At 38.2% G+C, this 25,820-nt stretch overlaps 1 protein-coding gene across 3 annotated transcripts in view; it reads left to right on the forward strand.

Moving 5' to 3' along the window:
* RAB2A (RAB2A, member RAS oncogene family) overlaps positions 1-25,345 on the forward strand; it is a 74,256-nt gene extending 48,911 nt beyond the window's left edge. For all 3 annotated transcript variants that reach the window (XM_033843080.2, XM_019925284.3, XM_073794418.1), the window contains 2 exons: positions 21,863-21,931; positions 24,021-25,345. In XM_033843080.2, coding sequence (XP_033698971.1) covers positions 21,863-21,931; positions 24,021-24,116 — 165 coding nt within the window. In that variant the 3' untranslated portion in view covers positions 24,117-25,345. The remainder of the gene's footprint in view (positions 1-21,862; positions 21,932-24,020) is intronic.
* The last annotated feature ends 475 nt before the right edge of the window (positions 25,346-25,820 follow it).

Genomic DNA, 25,820 nt, shown 5'->3' on the forward strand with positions numbered 1-25,820 from the left:
AGTAGAAAATTTCTTTCCTTTGAAATGCCTTGTAATGTTCATCTTATATCAGGCTCTTCAATTATATTCTGAGCCTTCACTTGAAGCCAAAATGCTTTCACAGATCTTTGTATATACTTTCCTTAAAATCATTTTTATGTTTCTTGAGAGGGAAAAAAAAGAACACTAACAAAATTTGGAAATGTTTCAAGACACTAAACATTTGTAGCTATTTGTATCCACTTCTGCTTAAGTAGGGAAAGTATTATATTATTGCAATGTAACATTATACAAAGCATGGGAATTCTGACATAATTAATAAATAAAAATTGTAGTATCAGTTATTTCCATTGATCAACCTGAACTATGGAAGTTTTGTGAACACACCATGTTCTTCTGTGCTTTGTGAATGTGGATATGGTATTTATTTATTATACATACAGGAATAGACAGTTAATCCTCTCTTAGGTAAATGTATTACTACACTCTATTTCATAAAAAGCAGAAATGAGAATAAGAAAATATGTAGTTTGCCCAGAGTAATGCTGGAGTTTCCACCTTCTGGGTAAGAATCTTAAGAGCAGCGGCAGAAGGGGATTCTAGAAAACAAATGATTGGAGAAGCACTTGTCCTAAGGATAGCAGAGGATGGGGTCATAGGCCACAACTAGCACTGTGCCTTCAACATAGTGAACAATGAGTAAATACTTATTAGGAATAGTACTCGGAGCATGTCTGATTAACCGTTGAACCCAAAAATTGACTACGGTAGTTCAACAGCATTGGTATTTTCACTGAAGAATTCTTAGGTAAGATATTATACTCATCTATACTTGATGAGGTGCTCTGTGATTGTCCTTAATACTCTTCTTACAGGCTCCAACTAATGGTTTACCTGTGTTGCAAATTAATTACATCTTGATAACATCCAAGAATAATGTTTTACTTCACCCAGCAAACCCAGAGAGAAATCCGTTCTGTTCTCTTGTTTGACTTAAAATAGACATATAAAGCTGCCTGTTTCCATGAAGCACTCCTTTATTAGAGGTGTTGGATTTGAAACTGTAAGGGCCAACGTGTTATGGGGGTTTCAAGACATCTGAAACATATCCTTACTGATAATTAACAATGGATTTTCTTGTTGATTTTGCGAACCTTAAAGCCAGAATTGTCTGTATTTTATGAAAGAACCATACTGTGAAGTTAGATGACAAGGCAGCCACTACCGGAAAGTAATTCTAAATTTCTAGTTTTGACTCTAATGCCTTTGTGTTCATTTTTCTTATTTTTAACAAGTAACAGTAGGTGTTTATGTGTAAGTAGCAAATTACTATTGGCAGTTTGGCTGAACATTTAAATAAAATATATTTCATTAATGTTTTGGCAGCATTTATTACAAAAATTCTGTATCCTTGGTTAATAATAAAAATAATTGTTTAAATTTGATCAGGCGGGTATTTCCCATACTCATGAGAGAGCAGTACTTTACTTAATCATGTAAATTAATTTGCCTCTCAGAAGCCAAGAATATTAAGAAATAATCTTTTTTTTTTTAACTTTATTTATTTACTTTTGGCTGCCTTGGGTCTTCATTGCTGCGCACGTGCTTTCTCTAGTTGCGGCGAGCAGGGGCTACCCTTTGTCGTGGTGTGTGGGCTTCTCATTGCGGTGGCTTCTCTTGTGGCAGAGCACGGGCTGTAGGCGCACGGGCTTCAGTAGTTGTGGCACGTGGGCTCAGTAGTTGTGGCTCACGGGTTCTAGAGTGCAGGCTCAGTAGTTGTGGCTCGCGGGTTCTAGAGCGCAGGCTCAGTAGTTGTGGCGCACAAGCTTAGTTGCTCCGCGGCATATGGGATCTTCCCGGACCAAGGCTCAAACCCATGTCCCCTGCATTAGCGGGCAGATTCTTAGCCACTGCGCCACCAGGGAAGTCCAGACAGAAAGCTTTTAGAGAAAATATTCTACTACAGCCAAACATCACAAAGGAAATTATGGTACTACTTCCACCATCGGCTGGCTATAATGAGGTTTTTCCACGCTCCTCATTTCCCTGTAGGAGTTGTGTCAGAGGAAGCCAGCTAAAGCATAGGTTTAAATAAGATCCCAAGTCTCATAACACAGTACCCAAAATGTCCAAGTTCCAGTAGAAACTCACCATACCTAGAAGTAGGAAGACCTGAAACTGAATGAAAAAAAAAATCAATAGATGCCAACAGCAAGATGACAGAGATGTTAGAATTATCTGACAAAGATTGTTTAGGCAACCATCATAAAAATGCCTCAACATGCATGCATGTTTGAAACATGTTTGAAATAACATGCATGCATGCTTGAAACAAATGAAAAATAGTCTCAGCAAAATAACTACAAGATAAAAAGAAGAACAAGGTAGAAATTTTAGAACTGAAAAATATAACAACAAATGTAAAACTCAGTGGATGGAGTCAACAACAGAATGATGGGGACAGAGGAGAGAAATAGTGAACTGGATGGTAGAACAATAGAAACTACTCAGTTTAAACTACAGAGAGAAATAGAGTAGAAAAAAAATGAGCAGTGCCTCAGGAATCTGTGGGGCTATAATAAAAGCTCTAACATTGTATTATCAGACTCCTAGAAGGAGAGAAGAAAGAAGATGGCTCTGAAAAAGTACTCAAAGGAGTAATGACTGAAAACTTCCCAAATGTGGCAGAAGATATAAACCTACAGATTCAAGAATCTGAGGCAGCTCCAAACAGGATAAACCTTAAAAATCCACACCAAGACAAACTGCTGTCCATAGGCAAATCTCTGAAAGCTAAAGACAAAGAAAAAATCCTGAAAGCAGTGAAAAACAATTGTTGAAAAACAATTCCTTACTAACTGGAATGACAGCAGAATTCTGTCAGAAACCATGGAGGCCGGAAGGAAATAGCACATTTTTCAAGAGCTGAAAAAAAACCTTTCAGTCCACAATACTAGAACCAACAAAAATATCTCAGGAGTGAAGGGAAATCAAGACATTCTCAGATGAAAGAAAAGCAAGAATTTATCAGTAGCAGATCCACCATAAACGAATGGCTAAAGAAATTATCTAACAAATGAAATGATAAAAGAAAGAACCTTTTAAGAGGGAACACCAGTAACCAGAAGTATGAATAATCACAATAGACTTATTTCTTAAAACTTTTAAGTCTTGTAAATTACATTTGACAATTGAAGCAAAACTCTAATGTCTGATGTGGTTTTCAGTGTACATATAGGAAATAAAACCACACTGGAGAAAGGGACATCAAGGGATGTACGGTTTTTATACTTCACCTGACTTGGTAAAATGACAACACTAGCAGACTGTGATAAGGTTTTATTTATGTATGTATGTATGTATGTATGTATGTATGTATAATGCAATACTCAGAGCAACTACTAAAAAATACACAAAGAGACACACTAAAAAACAGTAGATAAATCAATGTAGAATGCTAAAAAGTGTTCAGTTAACCCTCAGAAAGGCAGGAAAAAGAAAAAAATTAGCAAACAAAAATAAAGTGGCATACTTAAACCCTCACATAGCAATAATTACCTGGAATATAAATGATTTAAATACACCAATCAAAAGACAGAGCTTGGCAGAGAGGATTCAAAAATATGACCCATCTATATGGTGTCTACAGGAAACTGACTTCAAATATAATGATACAGGCGGTTTGAAAATAAAATGATGGGAAAATACATATGACACAAACATTAATCAAAAGAAAGCATGAGTGGCTCTCTTAATACCAGATAAAGTTGACAGAGTGGGACATTATATGATAATAAAAGAAGAGTCCACCAGGGAGATAATAGCAATCCTAAATTTATGTGCACCAAACTACAGAGCTGCAAGATGTATGAAGCAAAAACCAGTAGAACCAATGGAATTAAACTAGAAATCAATCATCGTCTCCACCTATAATTATGGATTTGTTTCTCCTCTCAGTTCTTTTGGTTCTGATTATCAATAACAGGTAACTGGGAAATTCTTCAGAGACTTGGAAGCTAAACAGTACACTTCTACATAATGTGTGTGTCAAAGGGGAAGTCTCAAAGGAAATTTTAAAAATACATTGAACTGAATGAAAAGTAAAATACAACATCCCAGAATTTGTGGGAAACACATAATGCAGTGCAGAGAGGGAGGTTTATAGCATTAACCACGTTCGTTAGAAAAGGGAAAAGTCTCAGATCAAGAATCTTAGCTCCTACCTCAAGAACCCAAAGCAAATAGAAGGAAGAAAATAATAAAGATAAGAGCAGAAATCAGTGAAATCAAAAACAGGAAAACAATAGAGGAAATTTTTAAAGGCTGGTTTTTTTTAAGTAGATAATATAGCAAGACTGACAAAGAAGCAAAGAGAGAGAAGGTACAGATTACCAATATCAGGAACAAAACAGAAGTTATAACTATAGATCCTGCAGACATCAAAGGAATAATACATAAATATGGTAAATTAGATGAAATGGACAAAAAGAACACAAACTCAGCACAAACTACTACAGCTCTCCTAGTATGAAATAGAGTGTTTGAACAGCCCTATAACTATTAAGGAGATTGAATTAGTAATTTAAAAATGTTCCAAAAAGAAATATCTAGGTTCAGATGGTTTCACTGGAGGATTCTACCAAACATTTACAGAAAGAATGAACACCAATTCTACACTATCTTTTCCAGAAAATAGAAGAGGTAGAACATTTCCTTATTTATTTTAAGAAGCTAATATTGCCCTGATACCAAAACCAAAGGAAAAAAAAAAAGGGTACAGACTGATAACATTTATTAATATATGAAAAAAATTCTCAACAAAATATCAGCAAGTAGAATTTCAACAACATATGAAATCATATACATGTGCCTATGTAATACATACATCATGGCCAGAAGGAACTTATTCCAGGGATACAGAGCTGGTTCAGTATAATCTGCCATTTTAATAGGATAAAGAAGAAAAATCACATCATAGCAGTCAGTGCAGAAAATGCATGTGACAAAATCCAACACCAGCCGTGTTTAAAAACCCTCAAAAAAAAAAAAAAAGGAATTGAGGAGGACTTCCTCAGCTTGTTAAAGAGCATCTACAAAAAAACCTACAACTAACATTATACTTAGTGGTGAAAGGCTGAATGCTTTACCCCTTAGATCAGGAACAAAGCAAGGATACCTGTTCTCATGATATAAAGGCATGAAATAAAGGCACACAGCTCAAGAAGGAAGACATAAAACTGTTTATTTTGTGGATGACATGATTGTCTCTGTAGGAATCCCAAGGAATTTGCAAAATAAATAAACTAGAGCTAATAAGTGAGTTCAGCAAGTTTACAGGATTTTTACAAGACATATATAAAAAATCTACTGTATTTCTATATACTCACAATGAACACCAAAATTTAAAGTACAGTGCCATCTATAATCACACAAAAAGAAAATGAAATACCTAGGTATAAATCTAAAAATGACAGGTATAGGACATGTATGCTGAAAACTACAAAATGCTGATGAAAGAAAGTAAAGAAGATCTAAATAAATGGAGAGACATACACTGTGTTCATTGTTTGGAATTCTCAACCTAGTAAAGATGTCACTTTTTCGTAAATTGATATACAGGTTTAACCCAACTCTTACCAAACAAAATTCCAGTAGGATTTTTTTGTAGATAATCTGACAATATTATTATAAAATACATATTGAAAGGCAAAGGAGCTAGAATAACTAAAACAACTTTGAAAAAGAATAAAGTAGGAAGAATCACTCTATTTGATTTCAAGTCTTAACGTAGCTGTAGTTGTCAAGACTGTGTGATATTGGTGAAGGGAGAGAAACATCAGTGGAACCAAATAGAGAACCCACAAATATGCCCAACTGCAGAGCACAGTCTCCGGACACGCAGGCTCAGCGGCCATGGCTTACGGGCCCAGCCGCTCCACGGCATGTGGGATCTTCCCGGACCGGGGCACGAACCTGTGTCCCCTGCATCGGCAGGCGGACTCCCAACCACTGCGCCACCAGGGAAGCCCCCAACTGCTTTTTAACAAAGGTGCAAAAACAATTCACAGGGTAAAATAGCCATTTCAACAAATGGTGCTGTAGCAATTGGACATCCATAAGCAAAAAAAAAAAGAAAGGACCTAAGTCTCACAACCTTATACAAAAACTAACTCAAAACTGATCACAGAATTAAATGTAAAATGTTCTACCTATTTATCTTTTATGGAAAAAAACAGGAGAAAATCTTTTGGTTCTAGCAGTAGGCATGCTTGTCCCTAAAAGCATGATCCATAAAAGGAAAAACTGATAAATTAGTCTTTAAAAACTTTTGTTCTATGAATAAGCCTGGTAAGAGGATGAAAAGACAACCTACAGACTGGGAGAAAGTATTTACAAACCAAATATCCGACAAAGGACCGCTAGTATCTAAAATAAAGAACTCTTGAAACTCAATAGTAAAAAAAACAGTCCAATTAGAAGATGGTCAGAAGACATGACCAGACATTTCATAAAAGAGCATATATAAATGGCAGATAAGTACTTGAAAAGATATTCAGCATCACTAGCTATTAGAGAAATGCAAATTAAGACCTCTATGAGGTATCACTACACACTAAAATGAAACATAGTGACAACACCAAATGCTAGCAAGCATGTGGAGAAACTAGGTCATTCGTGCATTGCTGGTGGGAATGTTAAAGTGATGTAGCCACTTTAGAAAACAGTTCGGCAGTTTCTTTAAAAGCTGAGTGTGCATCTATCATATGACATAGCAGTTGCACCCCTGGGCATTTATCCGAGAGAATTGAAGACGTATGTTCACACAGAAACCCATACACAGATGTTCATAGCAGCTTAATTCATGATAACCAAACACTGGAAACAACCCAGATGTCCTTCAGCGGATGAATAGTTAGACAAAGTGTATAGTACATCCACATCATGGAATAGTACTCAGCATCAAAAAAGAACGAACTGTTGTGACATGCAGCAACCTGGATGAATCTCCAGGAAAGTATGCTTAATGAGTAAAGTCAGTCCCAAAAGGTTGCACATTGTGTGATTCCGTTTATATGACTTGGTTGAAATGACAAAATTCGAGAAATGGAGAACAGATTAGTCATTGCCAGTGTTAAGCCAGGGTGTCAGGGTGGAAGAGGAGGTGGTATGGTTATAAAAAGACAGCGTGAGGGATCCCTGAAAACGGAAATGTTCTGTATCCCTTTTCATTATTTTGGTTGTATGCTTCCAGGATACCACCACTGAGGGAAACGAGGTGAAAGTCACACAGGATATCTCTGTATTATCTTACACCTGCACATCAGTCTAATTATCTCAGAAAGTTTGATCAAAACATAATAGTAATAACCACATACAAGCAACTTTAATTAAATTTAACCTGTTCTTTAAGATCACAATGGCAATTTAAAAAATAAAAATTAAGGATTACGAAACCTCACAACTGTAATGAAATACTAATGTGAGAATATGGAATATAATTATAAAGGCTTAAGTGATTTTTTTTTAATTCATGAAGACCCCAGGATTTCTTTTTCAAATTATTGTCATTATTTGTTAAGTATGGCTCTTTCATGAGTCTGTCACATTCTTACACAGAGCAAATTTTTATACAACCAGTTCCCTCCATGCTAAATGTTGTATGTTTAGCATATGCCTAACAAATAATAGAGTTACTGTTGTGATTTTTATTATGCATAGACTTCCTTCATACTATTTCTCAGAAGAAGCAGAACATGAAATTACACTAATATTCATAAAAAAGACAGCCAGGCTATATGGAATAAAAAACACCTGGTTGGAAGATAATGATGAGTTGTACAAAGTAACTAAAGGAAGAATGCCAAAAATGGGCTAAATATTAGATGTTTTGAACTAGTATTTTTTTTTTGAAAAAGAGTTCATTGATGACCTCTATGTATGTCAGACTTTAAAATAATTAAGTTCATCATTAAGTAAAGAGCATTTATATGACAGTACACATTTATCCTTTTTTTTTTTTTACATCCCCTGTATTAAAAGCATTTTGGTAGCCTCACAGTAAGATTGATGGAGCTGCTATTATAAATCAGTTTAAATAGTGTCACCATTTTTAAAAGTAAACCTACATATGCATCATCTAGCTTCAGAAGTTACCACCATTTTGACATTTTGATGATACTATTTTATTATGTGCCCTGTTTGTAAGCAAATTCCAGAAATATTTTACCTACAAATTTCAGTAACAGTAATTTAAAAAAAAATATGTCCATCATACCATTATTATACCATTATTAAACTTAGCAGTAATTCCTTAATAATATCTGATATCAAGTCTGAATAACACCCCCCCCCCCCTTTTTTTTTTTCATTCAGCAATTGATGTTGGAAAACAGGTACTTAGTTTCTTTCTTCGAGGTCAGGGAAGACTAACAAAACCTGTTCTTTCTACTTTGAAAAGGGAAGGAAGGAGAACTAAGCCAGCATCTGTCAGACACCCTCCTTGTTACAGCAGTCAGCACCGGCTCCTGCAGCAGGAGAGCTGAGGCCTCAGTGGGAAACTATTCAGCTCATAAAATTACAGTATACGCTCTCTGGGATTTAAGCAAGAGTTAGCCTGCTAGAATTAGATCCAAAGAGGAATCATCCTGAAAACAAGCAATAAGTACATTAGTTTTACAGGGTCTTTAGATTCTTGATCAGTTAGTGACTTAGACTTGGGGTTGGAGAAAATAATAATTCATTTCAAAGATGTTTGTTCTAAGTGCTATACCTTCTGTTTTTGCTTTCTAAGGACTTGGATTTGCCTAATTATGCCATCCTCCATGGGAGAGGCCATTTAGCACAGTGGGTAGAAACTTGGGCTGTGGGCTCAGACAGGAGTTTATCCTCAGCTTACTGCCTGAACTTGAGGACCCTCTGGGAGAGCTGATCATGTGAGGAGTTAAAAAAGTAAGGCAGGTATCCTGAGTGCATCCTGGTCAGCTAGTAAGAGTGGTGGTCGGTGTTCGGGCAGCTCACAGGTCAGTGTCCTCTTCTGTATAATCTTTAAAAAGTACTTGATTCCTAGCCAATCCTTGGCTCTCATGTGTAGAGAAGTTAGAGAACTCCGGTATTAAAGAAAAAAACTTTCTTAAAAGCCATTTTTAAATATAAATTATTTAAACATAATTATGTTTAAAGATAGAATGATTTATACAAATGCCAGTGTCCTGATTATGGACCATCTGACTAAGGGTTCTTTTTAGAAATTTAAAACTATGTGATCATTCATTAAGATTAAGCCTAACTGGTACCTTGATGATTCCTTTCAGTTTAGAACTAGACCTGTTTCCTTTTCCTGTTGTGCTGTGGTCTATCTTTATATTTTAACCAAGGTCCAGTTACCTAATGCAAGTCGAGACCATGAAGTTTACTCTTGTATTTCCCTGTAAGCAATTGGACAATTTGCAGCATAAGATAGCACCATTTTTCCAGCATTTGTTGCGTTGTTGCTGGAAATAGGTTTACTGTTAATCTCTGGATGTACTGATTTACTCAGCATAATGATTTCGTCCACGAAGGATCTGTTGAGGGGAAGGATCAAAGTGGTATTAGAGAAAAATGCACAGGATAGCTGTCCACAAAAAAAGAATTACCGAGTCCAAAATGTCAGTAACACTGAGCTAAAATAACAGGATATAATTAAAATCAATGAAGTGAAGCACCAACAACTTAGCATAATACATGAATCCTCTTTATTCATTTAGTAGTAGGTAAGATGGTGTATATTTTGATCTAAAAAAGCTTCATTTCAATGACAACCTGGGGGAGAGAGTGAAGACTGGAAAGTCCTGTTATGAAGGGTCCCACTTCTGTTTTATGGGCTGGCTCTGACCTGTGAATTCTACAGTGAGAATCCTCAACTGTTTCATCGTCTTGCTGATGATGCTGACAGCTGGATGCAAGCTCATTATATTTCTAAACCACGCTGATGTCCTTCTCTTTTCCAGTTCGGGGCCCCGCTGGCAACATCATTCAGCACTGCTCTACTTATAGTATTGCGGACTCATGTTTTTCTTTTAACTGTAGCCTCTCATGTGCCGACTGTTCTGCTCTTACCTGAATTTATGCTGCTTGTCTTCAACTGGGATGATAAATGGAAAATGGCACCCAAGACTGTACTTCCAGTTTTTTTTTCCAAATTATTTTATAAAGAGCATAAAAATAAAATGATACCCTAGTCTGCCTAAACTAGATACTTACAGAGGTAAGAATTTCTCAGATAGATCTACTATTAAATAGATGGGTATCGTTTTATATTTATAAAATCATGTATAAGATTAACACCACCAAAAAAAAAAAAAAGATTAACACCACACACAGACTATATACACACAAAGAAACACTTTTTTTCTTTTTTTTTTTTTTTTTTGCTGTACTTGGGCCTCTCACTGTTGTGGCCTCTCCCGTTGCAGAGCACAGGCTCTGGATGTGCAGGCTCAGCGGCCATGGCTCACGGGCCCAGCCGCTCCACGGCATGTGGGATCTTCCCGGACCGGGGCACGAACCCGCGTCCCCTGCATTGGCAGGCGGACTCTCAACCACTGCGCCACCAGGGAAGCCCCGAAACACTTTTTTATATAATACAAACATAGAAAGCTCTCTCCACATAAAACCTCTCTGTATTAGCAAACTACTGTGGTACACACGTATTATGTTTATTTGTTTCCAAACTGTAAATTATAATTTCCAAGTTACAAGTTATAATAAGAGAATTCACCCTTCCTATGAAGTGGATTCTAGTCAGTTTTATACAACTTGGGGTTGCTCCAAACATGCAATTATCATTCATCCTTTTTGCTATTTGCTGAAGAAATGCACGTTTAAATGTGATAGTAGAGGTACACCCCAGAATTCATCTCCTAAATGTCAATGAAATTAAAAAGCCAATTGCAACCAAAATATTCTTGCCTATGTGGTATTCCCATAGAAATAGGAGACCAGAACTCATCCTTTACATTTTCAGTTCCCATTACAGATTTTTAAACTTAATATTTAGATGCTATACACATATATTTGAGTGTATAACAAATGGTGGGGGGACCCGTGTATTTAGTTGTCTACCATTTATTCAAGTGATGTTCATGCTGAATATACAGAGCATGTATAGTGTCATCACATCTTATATTGGGAAAATGAGGTTTAGGCTCTTTTACCTCTGGTGGACAAAAAAGGAAAAAAAACGATTATTTTGACCTCCATTTTGCTGATAAGGAAATAAAAATCGACCATGTGACCAGCAGTAAATATTTTTGAATATTAGTTTGACTTCAATTTTCAAATGAGACTTAAAGGTTATTGAGGACATCAAGATATCATGCTGCCTGGTAACTGCCCAGGCTTCCCATTGGCTACACGCCTCCTCAGCCGCCACCCTCTGGCAGTTCATTCCAGAACCACAGCTTTGTTTAGTGTCCTAGTCTGCAGGGTTCCAGGAAGATCTGACCTCTTTGGTCTGTCCTATGACACACTGAGGAGTTGATATGAAGGGACGCTCCTCCAGCCACTGGAATCTGGTGATCTTGCTTGCAGCATTTAGAAGAGTGTCTCATAAGTGGAAGGTTTCTTTCAGAAGTATTTTCAAATGATTAAAATATGTCAGGTCCCTGAAATAATAATGTGGTTGTATATTTGTATGGCATATTGTCAGAGTTCTTTCACATACGTAGTCAGGACTCAAACCCAGGTGTTCCAGGTTCCCCATTCGTTCCCCTTCTGTCTGCCACACAGTGGAGAATAGCAGCACTGAAGGTTAGCCTGCCCTTCTTTGAGGAGCATGAATTAAAATGATCGCTTCTGCCTAGGGTTCCGTGGTCAGGTGAGCTTAGGAGGAGCTGGGGTCTACCCCCCTTTTAGGAAACCAGAATTCACAATAGTAGTGTGTTATTCCTATTCTGAAAACCCACTGTTAAGAAATTTGTTGGCTTTTATTTAACCTAGAGTTTTCCAAGTGTGATTTAGCCATTCCCACCCCCCGCCCCAGTGGAATTGGGGTGGAGGGTGCGTAATAGCCAAAGGATTGATGTCCTTTAGTTTTGCTAATTCTCTTACTTCATGGTCACATAGAGGTTGCAGTGGGGGAAGTGGAGACTACTTTCTTCTTAAGCTCAGAATATCTTGTAAAAATATTTTTTTCCAAATCAGTTGTATTTAGAACAGTGCTTCTCAAACATTAATGTGCATTCACTTCACCTAGGAATCCTGTTAAAATGCAGCTTATGATTCAGTAGGTCTGGGGTGCGGCCTGAAAGTCTGCATTTGCAGCTTGCTCTCAGGTGATGTCAGTACCGTGACCCGGGCTCCCTCTGGGGAGCGGAGAGGCTGGAAAGTCACCCGGCTGTGAGTGAACGAGACGGTCCAGCCAAGTGCTGTCCTTTCTCTGCTCTGCAGATTCATGATTTCTTCAGACCTTCTCGTCATCTTCATCCTCTCCTTTACTGATTCTTGGCTCTCAGAATATAATTACATAATCAGGTTTCAGCCATCTTAAAAACAAACCCTATCAGTCCCTGTTCTCCTGGATATGTTCTCTTCTAGCTTCTAGTAAGATCTACCGCTGTTTCCTCACTGGATTTCACACCTCGGTTCACAGTCTGACTTCCTCCATCATGGCCAAGGTCACCCTAGACCTCCTAACAAATGCTTTTCTCTTCTTACCTTGAACAGTCCCTGGGGGGTAAGTGATACTTTTGACTACTCTTCTGTCTATAAACTTGCTCTTTCCTTAGCTCCATGATATCATGGTCTAATCTTTATTTGTGCTCTCTAGCCTTCCAGACGCCTTTACCATCTCCTTCTTCCACATTGAAATGTCACCTAAATCCATGAATACCCTTCTTAGGCTGTGTGTCTAGCTCTACTTGGACAGCTCTGCATGAGTGGGTCTCAGAGCCTCCGGTTTAACACATTCAGACTGAACTGATAGCCCTCCTCTGCTCTAGTCTGCAGATGTGCACTCTCGTGTATCCTAAAGCAACCCCCTTCCCTACCCTTTTACACTCATTTCTTCAGTTAATATGTATTGCCTTCCATGTGTGTATTATTATTTCTGCCTGTTAAATATCTCTCCAAATTGTCCTCTTCTGTGATTGCTTCCTAATTGGACTCCCTGTGTTCATTTTTCAGTCCTCTACACTGTTGCCTATAAGATCTTTCTAAAAATGAAAATTGAATGTCACTCTCCAGCTTTATTAAAACCCTGAGGTGGTTCCTCACGGCTTCTGCATCAAACTCCTTAGCTTGGAAGACAGGTCCCTTTATTTGCCAGTCCTCCCCTCTGTGTTCTTGTTAAACTAGAGAGCGCGTCCACAGGGCAGTGCCCCTGACCTGCTTCCGCAGAACGTATTCTCCACGCTTGAAACGCCCTCCTTCCGACCCGATCCTTCAAGGATATATAGTGAGTCTGATTCCTCCTCTTGGAATGCGTGACACGTGACACACCCTCCCTGCCCCCTTCACCACTCTTATGTGCTCCTTTCTCTGTATTTAGTCATTCCTGTGTCAGGGGTTTATTATCTTCGCACTCTCTCATGACTCTGTCACGACCCTTGTTTTTCACGTTGGCTCAACATGTGGACAGAGTTCCTTGAAAACATAGGCTGTCTTTTCATCTCGGCATCCCCAACGCCTAGCACAGTTTCTCCCCACACGGTAGATAATTGTTTGGATGGTTATGTATTTATTTAATTACTTTAACCTTACTCCTCTCCCCGCAGTCTTTAATCAGCTTATGCTTTGGTCTCACTTGTTAACTTGTAGGTGGAATTCTGTCCGAAACCTTCTTTGCCCTAAGCATTCTAAAACCTATGAGTTTTGAAAAACACAGGTGAATAGATTGGCTTCTCCTTTGATTGGGAGCTCCCTCCAGTAGCCGCCTGGGGTCTTTGTGGTTTGAAAGAGGTTTTTTAGACCCAGGAATAACTGCAGCAAAGATTATGGCAGGCTAGGGAAAGTACCCCTTCCCAAAGGCTGCAGGTCAACTTTTTAAAGGTGTCCGAATATTCTAGAAGTGATATATTTACTTCTATGATTCCTTCCTTGTTTTTCTCTGTATTCCCTCTAAATTAAAATTTCATTTTCTCGGAGTTGTACATTACCAGAACTTCAACAGTATTATATTTCCTTTAGGACCCAAAGGTGATAGTGGTGTGAAATAAACATATTGTTTGTCAAACAGTTGTCACTTTGTCAAACATTCTCAATCTCTTAGCCATTTGATGGGTGATTTTTCCCTAATATTCATCAATTTTACTTAAAATTAAGATTGGAAATTTATGTGAAACCAGAAGAATATATAAACATCAAAAACTTTTGAGGCAAAAGTTTAGTAATTAAAAATATCTTAAACTGTTGAAAAATCAGGGCTGGAAATTCCTGGCTTAGCTGCTAGAGCACTAAAGATATAGCCAAGATGACAGCTGAAAATACAGCCACCTGACCCGAAGACACTGGAGTAGGCTGCCGAGACATCTAACCTTGACAGGGTCAGTGGGTTTCTGTGTGGGGTGGGGCGGGGAGAACACCTGACAGTAAGGCTTTAGTGACTAAGACCAGTTTCAAGGCACCTTGTGAATACTTGCGTCCTGTCCTGCTACTTGAGATCTACAGACAGAATTTGGGTTGAGGGGACATCTTCCTTGCCTTGGGCTGTGTTGTAAGTGGTGGAACAGATGTTTCTGTAGAGCTGGAATGTAGCTGTAAACTGAAAGCTGTGTTACCCCTCAACCCTGTTCTCAGTGTCATGGGTACCACGGGGCTTTTCACTGGAAATCTGACCTGAGCTTATCAAGCTTCCAGCATCCCTTGAGGGGAGCTTAGTGTAATAAATATTTACTACTCCCTTCCACAGATTGGAAGGCTTTGCGGACTAGCGTCAGCTTCTCTGCTCCTTGTTTGGCCGTCACCCTAGGGGACTTCAGGGATGATCCAAACCAAACTAACTTTGAAAGTTACGTCCAATTTCTCTACTTCTAAACCAGGGTAGCTAAACACTTCTGAAGAAACTCATGCTGTTAGGTGCATGTTATGCACTTACACAACTATATAGATCACCAGCTACCAAGACTTTCCCATCAGCATTAGCGATCCTTCCACGTGTCGAAAGTAAACTCTTCATTCCCTCCTTGAAACCTGATTTTCTTCCTTTTTTATTTCACGGCATACCCTTCCACCTCAGTCACTTTAAGCCAAAAATGGAGTCATCCTTACCGTGTTCTTTACCAAGTCCAGTTAATTTCTCCAAAGGAGATATTAAGTTTGATCTTTGCCTTCCATTCTGGTTGCCACTGTTTTGTCAGGCCTTCATTTCTTACCTTGATTATAGTTCTCAACTCCTTACTGGCCTTCCTGTTGCCAACCTTCCTCCTTAGAATTCCTCCTCTAGAGCAGCCTCTGATTTTGTCCCCAGCCTGCTTCCTACCTTTTCAAGGTTCCTTGAGGTCTGTCGGGCCCTGTCTACCCTCATCCCACGTGGCTCCCTGTCCCCAGCTTCCCCTGTAACTGAGCTTAAAGTCTGCCTCTCCGTCCAGACCAGTCTTTCCTCCCCTTAATTTTCCTAATAAATGAGTGGGAGCTTACTTTCCTTCAAGCCTTCATTCACGGGGCTTTCTTCTCTTGACAGTTTTTTTACCAGCAGAAGCGGTCATGCCACGTTACCCTTCTAGACAGCTGTTGTGGAGGTTTTCGTGCTACGTGCCAATTTTGGATTTGCATCTGTCCTGTAGTACTCCCACATCCTTGAGGTCAAAGACATTCATGTACCCAAGTATATAACTGAGTGTATGCTCTGTGCCTGGTACAAACCAGACACTCAGTAAATGCTTGTTGAATGGAAGAACTAAATTACTAAGGAATTAAACATATCTGTGTGTTATAAGTAACACAAATATTTTGTACTTCCAAAAATAATCCTAGCAATCCACAATAATTTCTAGCTAGAAGGTTTTTAAGAGGATAATTGTGTGCTTTTTATTTTCAATTTTAGTGGCAACATAAGCAAAATAAATGAAAATTCCGTTGAATTGTGTTAAAGATAAGTGATCCTAATAAAGAGAGGATAAACGTGGGCAGAATATGAATCCTGCTAACCCTGCTTCTGCTACAGTTGTGCCCGGTCTTGGGCAAGTCACTTCTCCTTGGCAGCCCAGTGCCGTCTGTACAGTGAGAGTTATGACAGGTCAGTAGATGTAGCAGCAGCCCTCTTTGTTCTAATGAAACACAGGAAACTGGATGAAAGAAAGAAGAGCAGAACTACTCTACTTTGGAATAGGGGATGCCGCGGAAAGTGAGGGGGAGGGGGAGGAAATGGTGGCCCCCGCGGCATGTCCGTGAACGTGCTTGAAGCCATTGCATCGGGCGCGGTGTGTGGGAGGCTCTCCTGAAGCTAACGCAGCTCCAACCAGAATATTTTCCGTCACGGAATTCGACGAAGCTTCATGTGTAAACCGCCTGTCTTGCTTCTCGTCTGATGTTCTTTTCGCAGGACTTTCCTATCTGCATAATACTAAAGTCTTATCTCAATACATTTTCTTCTTTCGGCTCACCGTACACATTATATGTTGTTAACTTACCTTTTGATGCTTAGTTCTATCTAATCAGGATATTTTAATTCGCTGAGGAGGCTGCTCCTGAGTCCCCCCTTCTCTCGTTCCCGGCTTCTCCTCTCGTTCCCGCGGTGGTATGCTCCGACACCCCGTGGTGCCGAGGGCGGGCGTGTGCCGAGTCCGCCTGCGAGCCAGCAGGTCTGGACTAGGCTCCACGGTTGCCCTCCTTTTACAGAGGGGCAAAGCAGCAGGTCCAAGAGACACGTGTGGTAAGAGGTGGCGCTGGGCTTTGACCCCGACAGCCTGGCTCAGAGCCTCCCCTTCGCCATTCTGCTAGCAAACTGGGAGATACAGCTTCAGCCCGCACAATTAATTTCCTCGTTTTTACACATATTTTGAACTTCTTTTCAGAAATAACGAGAACCTGTGTAAATCACTTAGTATAGTGACTGACCCATAGTAAATATTTGGTAAATATTGGTTAGTGTAAGCTTTGGCAAATGGACACCTGGAATGTCCACAGCCTTGATTAGCATGGAGAAGAAAATTAAACAGCATCCTATAGCTCTCTGTTTCCCACTTCTCAGAGAGAACCAAAGACTCACATCTATTCAAGATGTTTAAATAAAACGAAGACACTTCCAATTTATTTTGAATTCTTACCTAACAGATGCTATAATTTTTATCTTGCCACCAGGTGGCAGCATGTTACACAAGGAAACAATTGAAATGTTATTCTGTTGTAGACTAGTTTTCAGTATTTTGCCTTAAAAACTGTTAAACCATAATAAAAACAAAATATTATTCCGTGTTCCCCTTTGTCTGTATTCCCCCTCGTTTGTTGTGAAGGCCCTCATAGCCCAGTGTCCATAGCCCACAACTAGACCTGCCTTGGTTCTGCCCTGCACACGCTGTCACTGTAAGCCAGGGCAGAGTTTACTTTTCCTGCATCTGCAACCGAAATGTAAGCCCTCATACTGAGATTCTCCCAACTAAATTGTTTTAGTTCAGCAGCAGTAGGAACTACGGCAGTCGTCCTCTTCCCTGGACCTTCCATGGTACCCAGAGAAGGACCAGATCTGTGGCAGCAAGTGAATAGGTGCCCTTGGGTAACGGCCAGGTAATAGGTAGGATATACATTTTTAGTTCTTTGTGGTTATGTTTATTTTAATTTGTGCTATAGAAGTCCCTGAAAACTTACTTAAGTTTAGGTATTATCAGAATCATTCAGATAACTACTGCCAAGGGTTGAAAGATTAGTGTCTGAGGTGGAGGGCAATTAATGGCTAATGAAGGTAAAGGACTGGACATGGCAATTAATCAAAGTAGGGCAGAGCGGGGAGCTAATGGGAAAATGTAGAGAGAGTCAGGCTTCAGATACGGGTGTGCAGCGCTGCATGGGAAGGCCAGAGGCTCGCCAAGTTAAGTTGGCTGCAAGGAAATCTCTTATACTTCTTAATCGTGGATCTGCCTAGATTGTTTCACAGGGTTAATGAAATCCATTCACATCAGTTTCTCAGCAAATGTTTTTTCCTGTTCTATAATCTATTAACTAATATTCAGATTTGACTATATTTGAAACATGGAGTATAGATGAATATGTTTGTAATTCTGACTTGTCACAAAACCTGCAGTGATATTTAGGATGTCATGTTTTTAGAGTATTATGTTAATTAAGCAGTGCTAAAAATTTTCTGGAGTTATGCCATCATCTTGTTTCATTTTTCTGATAGTAAGGAAATAACTATTCCATATAAGTTAATTGTTAAAAAATCTTTCCCTGGTAAACATCAAAACTCGTAAGAATAATGAAGACGTTTCAAGAACGTGTTTTGTGTTACTTATGTTAAACAGCAAATCCTGAGTCTCTCTCCCCTTGATGACTCGGGCCACCTTGGCCAACACATGCCCTCTTCAGTCAGGAGCTGTGAGCCCATCTTCACACAGGCCCACTGCTCCCGCAGCCGCTGCCATGTGCGGGCTCCCCCGTGGCCTCTTCCCCAAAACCGCACATGCACATCCCCGCTGGCCTCTCACACAGACACATCCTCACACTCACTCTCTTTCTCTTTCTCCTTCCCTCTCCTTTTCATAATTTGCTTCTGTAGCCTGGGGAATAGAAAAAGTAAAACTAGTTAAAATGATGTCTAAAATTGGAAGGAATTTCAATTTAAGACTGTCCTATTAAAGCATGAGCTTTAGGGAATTCTCTGGTGGTCTAGTGGTTAGGACTCTGTGCTCTCCCTGCCGGGGCCCCGGGTTCAATCTCTGGTCAGGAAACTAAGATCCTGCAAGCCACACAGCACAGCCAAAAAAAAAAAAAAAAAAAAAAAAGCATGAGCTTTAGTGTAAAGGCTTTTAAAGGCTTTGTAGTATCTATTTAGTTAACTTATTGTTGCTAATTTCTTCCTTTTTTTTTTTTTTTTCCCTGTGTTCTAGAGGTATTTCAGGTTGTTACATCTCTTCCTTGAAAGATACATACGGAGATTGATTTTTAGTGACTGGAGTGAAATGAGCAATGAAAGAAAATTCTAGTCAATTATTGTAACAGATATGTATCTCTTGTCTTTCTGAGTTTTTGAAGTGCTTTGCAGCTTTAGTGGACAGTTATTGTCCGTGACAACGAAGGCTGTTCTCTTAGAAGTTTTATTTTATCTCTACTAAGCCTTAACAGTATTTGCTTAATGCTCATTATGTTTGGGAACTCAACAATTTCAGTCCACAGCCACATACTTTGAAAAGAGGTGTACTGATGTCTACAGTTGTCACATTGGTTTTAAACTCTTAAGGACTTCTTAAAATTGATCATTAATTAATCACTTAGTAATATATATTAAATATTAATTTTTGCCATGATGTAAATAAAACAATCCATTTATATAGTGTCCTCTGTATAGTGTGCTCAGAGAAGTAGAAAATATTTTATTTCAGTGTCTTTAATATGTAATCAGAGAGTTGGATGACAAGTAAATTGTAGCATTGTCCAAAGAGTATTTCACTGAGATGATGGGAATTAGAAAAGAAAACCATTTGCTATATTTAATTATAATGGAGTTAATTGCATGTCTTTCTGATATAAAATACCTCTTACGTCCATTGGGTACAGCTATTCTTGAAGGTGCTTAAATAAAGTATTAAGTATACTATTTAAGTAATAAAATAAGTAGTGACTTGGAAATTTTAGCACAAATAAAGACATAGCCTTCTTAAGCCAGTTTTTAAAGTGATTCATCAACAGATTAGCAAAAAGCCAATTTATTTACATCCAATGGCACATGTAATAATGACTTTTATAATATAAATGCTTGTTTATATGAAGTTATAACTCATTTATGGGACCTTGTAGTTCTAATGTTCTAGTGAAATGTACACGTGTGGGTGCCCCTGGCAGGAATTCCAACTCTGTGAATTTATGAATCTGTTGACTTCAATATTTAGTTAGCCTGGCCATCACCGTAATTGACATGTTATTGGAAATAGAGTTAGGTTTTCCCTTATTTATAAGGATAACCTCCATTTTGAGGAATGTGAATCAATTCATAGTTGGCTGACAGCCAGTTTCTCCTTCACTTGAGCTCCAGCACACACTGGAAAAGCACACTGGCTTCCGAAGTGCCTTGTGAATCTGCAGTGATTAATTCTTCTCATTATTTCTCTGCAAGTTCTCGTGACCCTCTCTGATGGTTCGATCAGCCACTTAGAGTTGATGCATATTCATTCCTCTGCGCGCCTGCCGCAGTCGCTCACGCGCCCTGCACTGACTGGTGTGTTCTTGGTGCAGTAATTGAGCGGCAGTAGATTGATTGCTCTGGGGAGCTGTAGGGCCTTAAAGGTGAAAACATATCAGTCCTGTTAATTAGGAAACAAAAGCTCTGGTGGCAGGTTCAGCAGTCAGATATTTACAGTGTAGAAAAGACGAAAGATATGATGTGTTCCTCTCCATGGACCTGTTTACTTTTTAAATTTTGAATTAGGTCTGTATCAGTAGTAGTGGAGAACAGCCTTCTTTTATGAATTTTTATAGAATGCTAATTGAATATAATATTAATACTATTATCTCTCAAATCTGATAGTTTAGAACCTGAGTTTGTATACACCTTCTGTAGCATTGGCAATAATGTGTAAAATATCTTAATGTCTTACATAAATATAGAATGCTTTTGGATTGATTCTGGTATTTAGAGGCTTAATTTGGTTACAATGTTCTCATGCTAATTTCTTGTCATTTAGTAGTATGCTCTATGGGAAAAGGGTGAAACTTTATTCAACATGGCATAGAAGTTGAGCTGCCTTTATCTCTTTATCATAAGCATCCTTTGATTATTACCCCCCGCCACCTGCCAAACTGTATGTTAAGTAATACATTGTCTGGGAAAAAGGATCCTGTATGGAACGGTGGCCTCCAGAAGTAAGCTAGTTTCAACATGGACATCTATGCAGCTTATCTAATTGACATGTTTTTCTCAGGTGTGCTGTTCTTATGTTATGGTCTCCCCCTCCCCCTTCCCCTTCTCCAGTCATGAATTTTTTTCTTTTGAGATATAATTCACATACCATAAAATTCACCCTTTTTTAAAGGTGAATTCTATGGGTTTTAGTATATTCACAAAGTTGTGCGACCATCTCCACTGTCTTCCAGAAGATTTTCATCACTCCACTCCTTCCTTCCCCTAACCCCTGGCAACCAATAATTATTTTCCTTCTGTGGATTGACCTCTTCTGGACATTTCATATAAATGGAATTGAACTATACGTGGTCTTTCATGTCTGGCTTATTTTACTTATTAGCAAGGTTCATCCTCATTGTCACATGAACCAGTACTTCATTTTTTATGGCTGAATAATATTCCATTGTATGGTTATACCACATTTTGGGTTTCATTCTTCAGTTGGTGAACATTTGTGTTGTTTCCACTTTTTGGCTGTTGCTCTACTGGCGTTAGTTCCCACACGTCCTTGTCTTGTTCGTGATCTTAGAGGGAAGGCTTTCAGACTTCACCGCTGGGTATGATACAGGCTGTGGGTTTTCTTAGATGCTGTTTATCAGCTTGAGGAAGTTCCCTTCTATTTCTAGTTTGTTGAATGCTTTTATTGTGAAAACGTGTTGGATTTTGTCAAATGCTTTTTCTGCACCTATTAAAATGCTCATGTGGTTTTTGTCCTTTATTCTATTAATATGGTGTGTTCCATTGGTTGATTTTCTTATGTTGAGCATTGTAATATTTTATGGAGCTTTTTATATAATGTTCTCTTACTGTGTGGTTTTAAATAATTTGAACCAATTTCTCTACCTTATATTTCAGGCATTTATTAATACAGCAAAAGAAATTTATGAAAAAATCCAAGAAGGAGTCTTTGACATTAATAATGAGGTATATATATATATATATAAATATTATTGGCTAGTTAATTTAGAATTGAATTTTAATTACTTGGAGTCAAGATTTCTACTTTTTAAAATTCGTAAAATGGATCTATGATGTCAGTTAACAGATAAGTTTATAATCTTCTCATTGAAAATTTGTTATATGTTGTATAATAGCTAAATGTTTATGTTCTAGTGAAGCATCACTTTATCTATGAAAACGGATTAAAATAAGTGACCCTATCCATTTATTGCAAGCAATGCAAAATAATATAAATCCTCCAAAGAGAGAAGAAAATCCACTTTCATCTACACATCCATATGGTGTCATCTGCTTTGGGAATAATTTTCTAGTGTGTAAATGCGTGTGTGACGTCAGCTAATGCAAGGTGCTCTCTCCATTGTGTCTGGTGCGGAGAAGGGAGGCGTCCAATTGGAAGTTACTCCCAGTTCAGCATAGTGTGTTTTCAGGAGCCTGAGTTAGTATATGTAATTGGCAGTTGGCACTAGTTGTTTTGTTTGTTTTTGTGGGTTTCTTTTCTTTTCCTTTTTTTTTTCTTTTTTTTTTTTTGTAAAATTATTTTGAGCCAGTTTTGATCAACATGATGAGGATAAAATGTAACTTTGAAACAGATAATTCAGAGTGTTTACCAAAGGCCATCATTTTGACCTAAATCACCACTATGCATTTGTCCTTATTTATTTCAGAATTTTTATGTGGATAAGAGCATATTATTTACTTTTACATAAATGTTTCTGCCATTCTATAATAAGACTTCTTGCTTCCAAGAGAAAAACCCTTATTCCTCCCCCAGGTGCAGTGAGGAAGCACCGTGTTAGGAAGACATTGTGTGTGCATCTCTTGGCATGTGCAAGAGAGCCTCTTTATTATCTGTCTCAATATTCTTGGCTAAAACAAACAACAGTTTGCCTAGGGTTTCCAAAAAGTGTTTGATTTTCCAGTTTCTTTTAATTTGTAGTGATAAAGTTTCTAACCCATACTTTCCAGGCTTATATGGCAACAGACCTTGAGTTAATTTAAAGGCGACACCATTCAGAGACTAATGCCATATAAATTGAACAGTAATTGGGCGTCTTTGTAAAGGGCATGTTCATTGTCTCTGACTGGTTTCATATAGTAGCTGAGTGCTTTACTGTGCCTGGCGTGGCTTTGATTGCAATGTGCTGTCAGGAGCCAACAGGCCGTGCGATTTATCTGGCCTGATGCCAAGTCTGACTTCTTGATTCCTCAAGAAGTTGCTACCAGCCCAGAGGGGGCAAAACCAATGAGCCATAGGGCATGCTTTTTATTAAAGAGGAGTCAGAAGAGCGAAAAGAAACCACATCAGCTGCTGTCAATACTGAGCTAGTGCCAGAAACCCCAAGGCTACTACTGTTGCAGAACAACTGCCAAGCACTATAAATCTGAGATTTACTGTGACGTAAAGTTTCCTTAAGAGCTTAATTTCTGAAGCTACTGTATTACTTTTCTCAGAGTGTTGTATTTTTAGGTAAAATCCACTTGAGGGAGTGAGGGTTGAGACATAAGTGTGAGTTTGATGAATGAAAGAACCACTCTGTGTGTGGGTTCTTGGCAAGCTGCCATGTCTTTGGGGATCATAGAAATTATTGATGACACAGAACACTCATATGCCCTTAGCCTGTACAGCTGATTCAACATGGAACAGAAACGCTGTCTAGAGGAAAGATTGTACGTTGTATTAGAGGAGCATAGGCTTTGCATATTTTTCTCTTTTAAAGATTACGTTTTAAACAATCTCTCCATTGTGAGAATTCCCTTAAAAGCAGCACTCTGGTTTCTGTTAACGCAGTACCTGGTATGATAAGGAATTGTTTGCAGGAATATTTCCACAAGTATTATTTTAAAAGGAAGGAACATCCCCTGAGAGATATTGTTTTAATTGTTGTAAAAATCTGCTTAGCATATATATATATATATATATATATATATTTTTTTTTTTTTTTAGTTGTTTGGTAAGATTGTGCCACTAAGAAACCAGAGGATTTCTTAAATTTAAATTATACTGTCTGGTTGGCTCCAGATACATTTATTATCCTTCTGTCTTTCATTCCAGGCAAATGGCATTAAAATTGGCCCTCAGCATGCTGCTACTAACGCCACGCACGCAGGCAGTCAGGGAGGACAGCAGGCCGGGGGAGGCTGCTGTTGAGTCTGTTTTTACTGTCTCGCTGCCCAGAAGGGGCTACTCACCTATTCTTTCACCCTCCTGCTCAGCTGAGACATGAAACTCTTCGAAATGGCTTTATGTCACAGAAGAAGACTTTAATCCTTCAAATTCTTGTATAACTTTGAATAAATGGTTAATGTTCACTTAAAAAGACAGATTTTGGAGATTGTATTCATATCTATTTGCATTTGATTTCTAGGTCAATTGACGTGATTATTTTTGTTAAATGTTGTCTTGTGCCCTTACCTACGAACTGAATTGTATTGAACACTACAGAGTCATCTTGAGTATTTTAAATCGGTTTGTGTAGTTAGGTTTCCCCACACCTGTGGTTACCTAATGTTTAATATTATAGAACTGTCCTCAAAAGTTTGTCAATTTTCAAGGCTATAAGGAAAACCGAAGGACTCTTTTAATTCTGTATTTATCATTTACTTTCTGTATATATAGTTTATAACCTGCTTGGGTGTAATTTGCCAAGCTTGAATTCTTTAATGCATTTGCATAAATTCTATACTGTTTAGAGCTTAAAGCTACAGAAGCATCGTTAGGAATTGCTTGGACACTGAATTTTAAACTTTTTGACATTGTTAACAAGCATGTTCATCTTTTTCTTGTCACTAGTCCGAGAGAAATATGCTTAATGTACATTCTAAAGGCTATGTGTGTGTTAACCTGTTTTAATGCCAAAAGTCTGTTATTTGTCCACAGTTTCTTTAAGACCTCTTCAGAAAAGGATTTGTTTGCCTTAATGCAGACTGTTGGGTAAAAACACAGTATAATGAGTGAGGTAGGCGGAAGAAAGGACTCCCTCTGCCTGAGCGACTCCAGGAGGAATGAGTGTCCACATTTAGACGGCACATTATGAGGACTTTAATCTTTCCTTGAACACAATAATGTTTTCTTTTTCTTTTATTCACATGATTTCTAAATATATTTTTCACGCAGGACAGTTTTTCAACCCTTGATGTACAGTGACTGTGTAAAATTTTTCTTTCCGTGGCAACCTATAATCTTTAAAATATGGTGAGCATCTTGTCTGTTTTGAAGGGGATATGACAATAAACCTACCAGATGGAAAATCCTGTTAAAAGTAGAAAAGCTTTAGTAATTTGCTCAGTGTGGTGGTTTTATCCTTCCTTTTCTTTTTCTCCCTTGGACTATAATGAAATTGTTATAGCAGTGCAAATAAAATCCTATGTATAAAAGTGTTCTTTTTTTTTTATGACCACATCATTTTTTAAGAATGCAGTTTTTCAGTCCATCCACAGCTTTTACATGTATTATAAAGCACATTTTTTTTTAAGGGTCAGGATGTTTAACAACACTACCCTTTTTAAAAATTTTGCTAGAATGTGATAAAAATCTTTTTACCGTATTGAAATTCTTTTTGTTATTGATGATGTAAGCAAGTATTTTAAGTATGAAACTAACTACTTTCAATCCGCTCACTGACTTCAGCTTTCTACCGGTCTTTCCTGAAGATTCAGCAGTGCTCTGTCAAAGCTTTGACATTACTCCTGTGGGAAGTCACCCAATGCTATCTGAGTTTTTTGCTTTAACTAGCTCCTAGAGGACAGAGAGAAAGGTGAGGGGAAATTGAGTTTCTTGAGTATTTTTATTATGAACTTTTTTTTTCTTTAAAGTGGTCTTATCAAATTCACTGATCTTACCATTCACTCTCAT

Source organism: Tursiops truncatus, chromosome 17 (assembly GCF_011762595.2).
Source record: "Tursiops truncatus isolate mTurTru1 chromosome 17, mTurTru1.mat.Y, whole genome shotgun sequence".
NCBI classification, from domain to species: Eukaryota; Metazoa; Chordata; class Mammalia; order Artiodactyla; family Delphinidae; genus Tursiops; species Tursiops truncatus.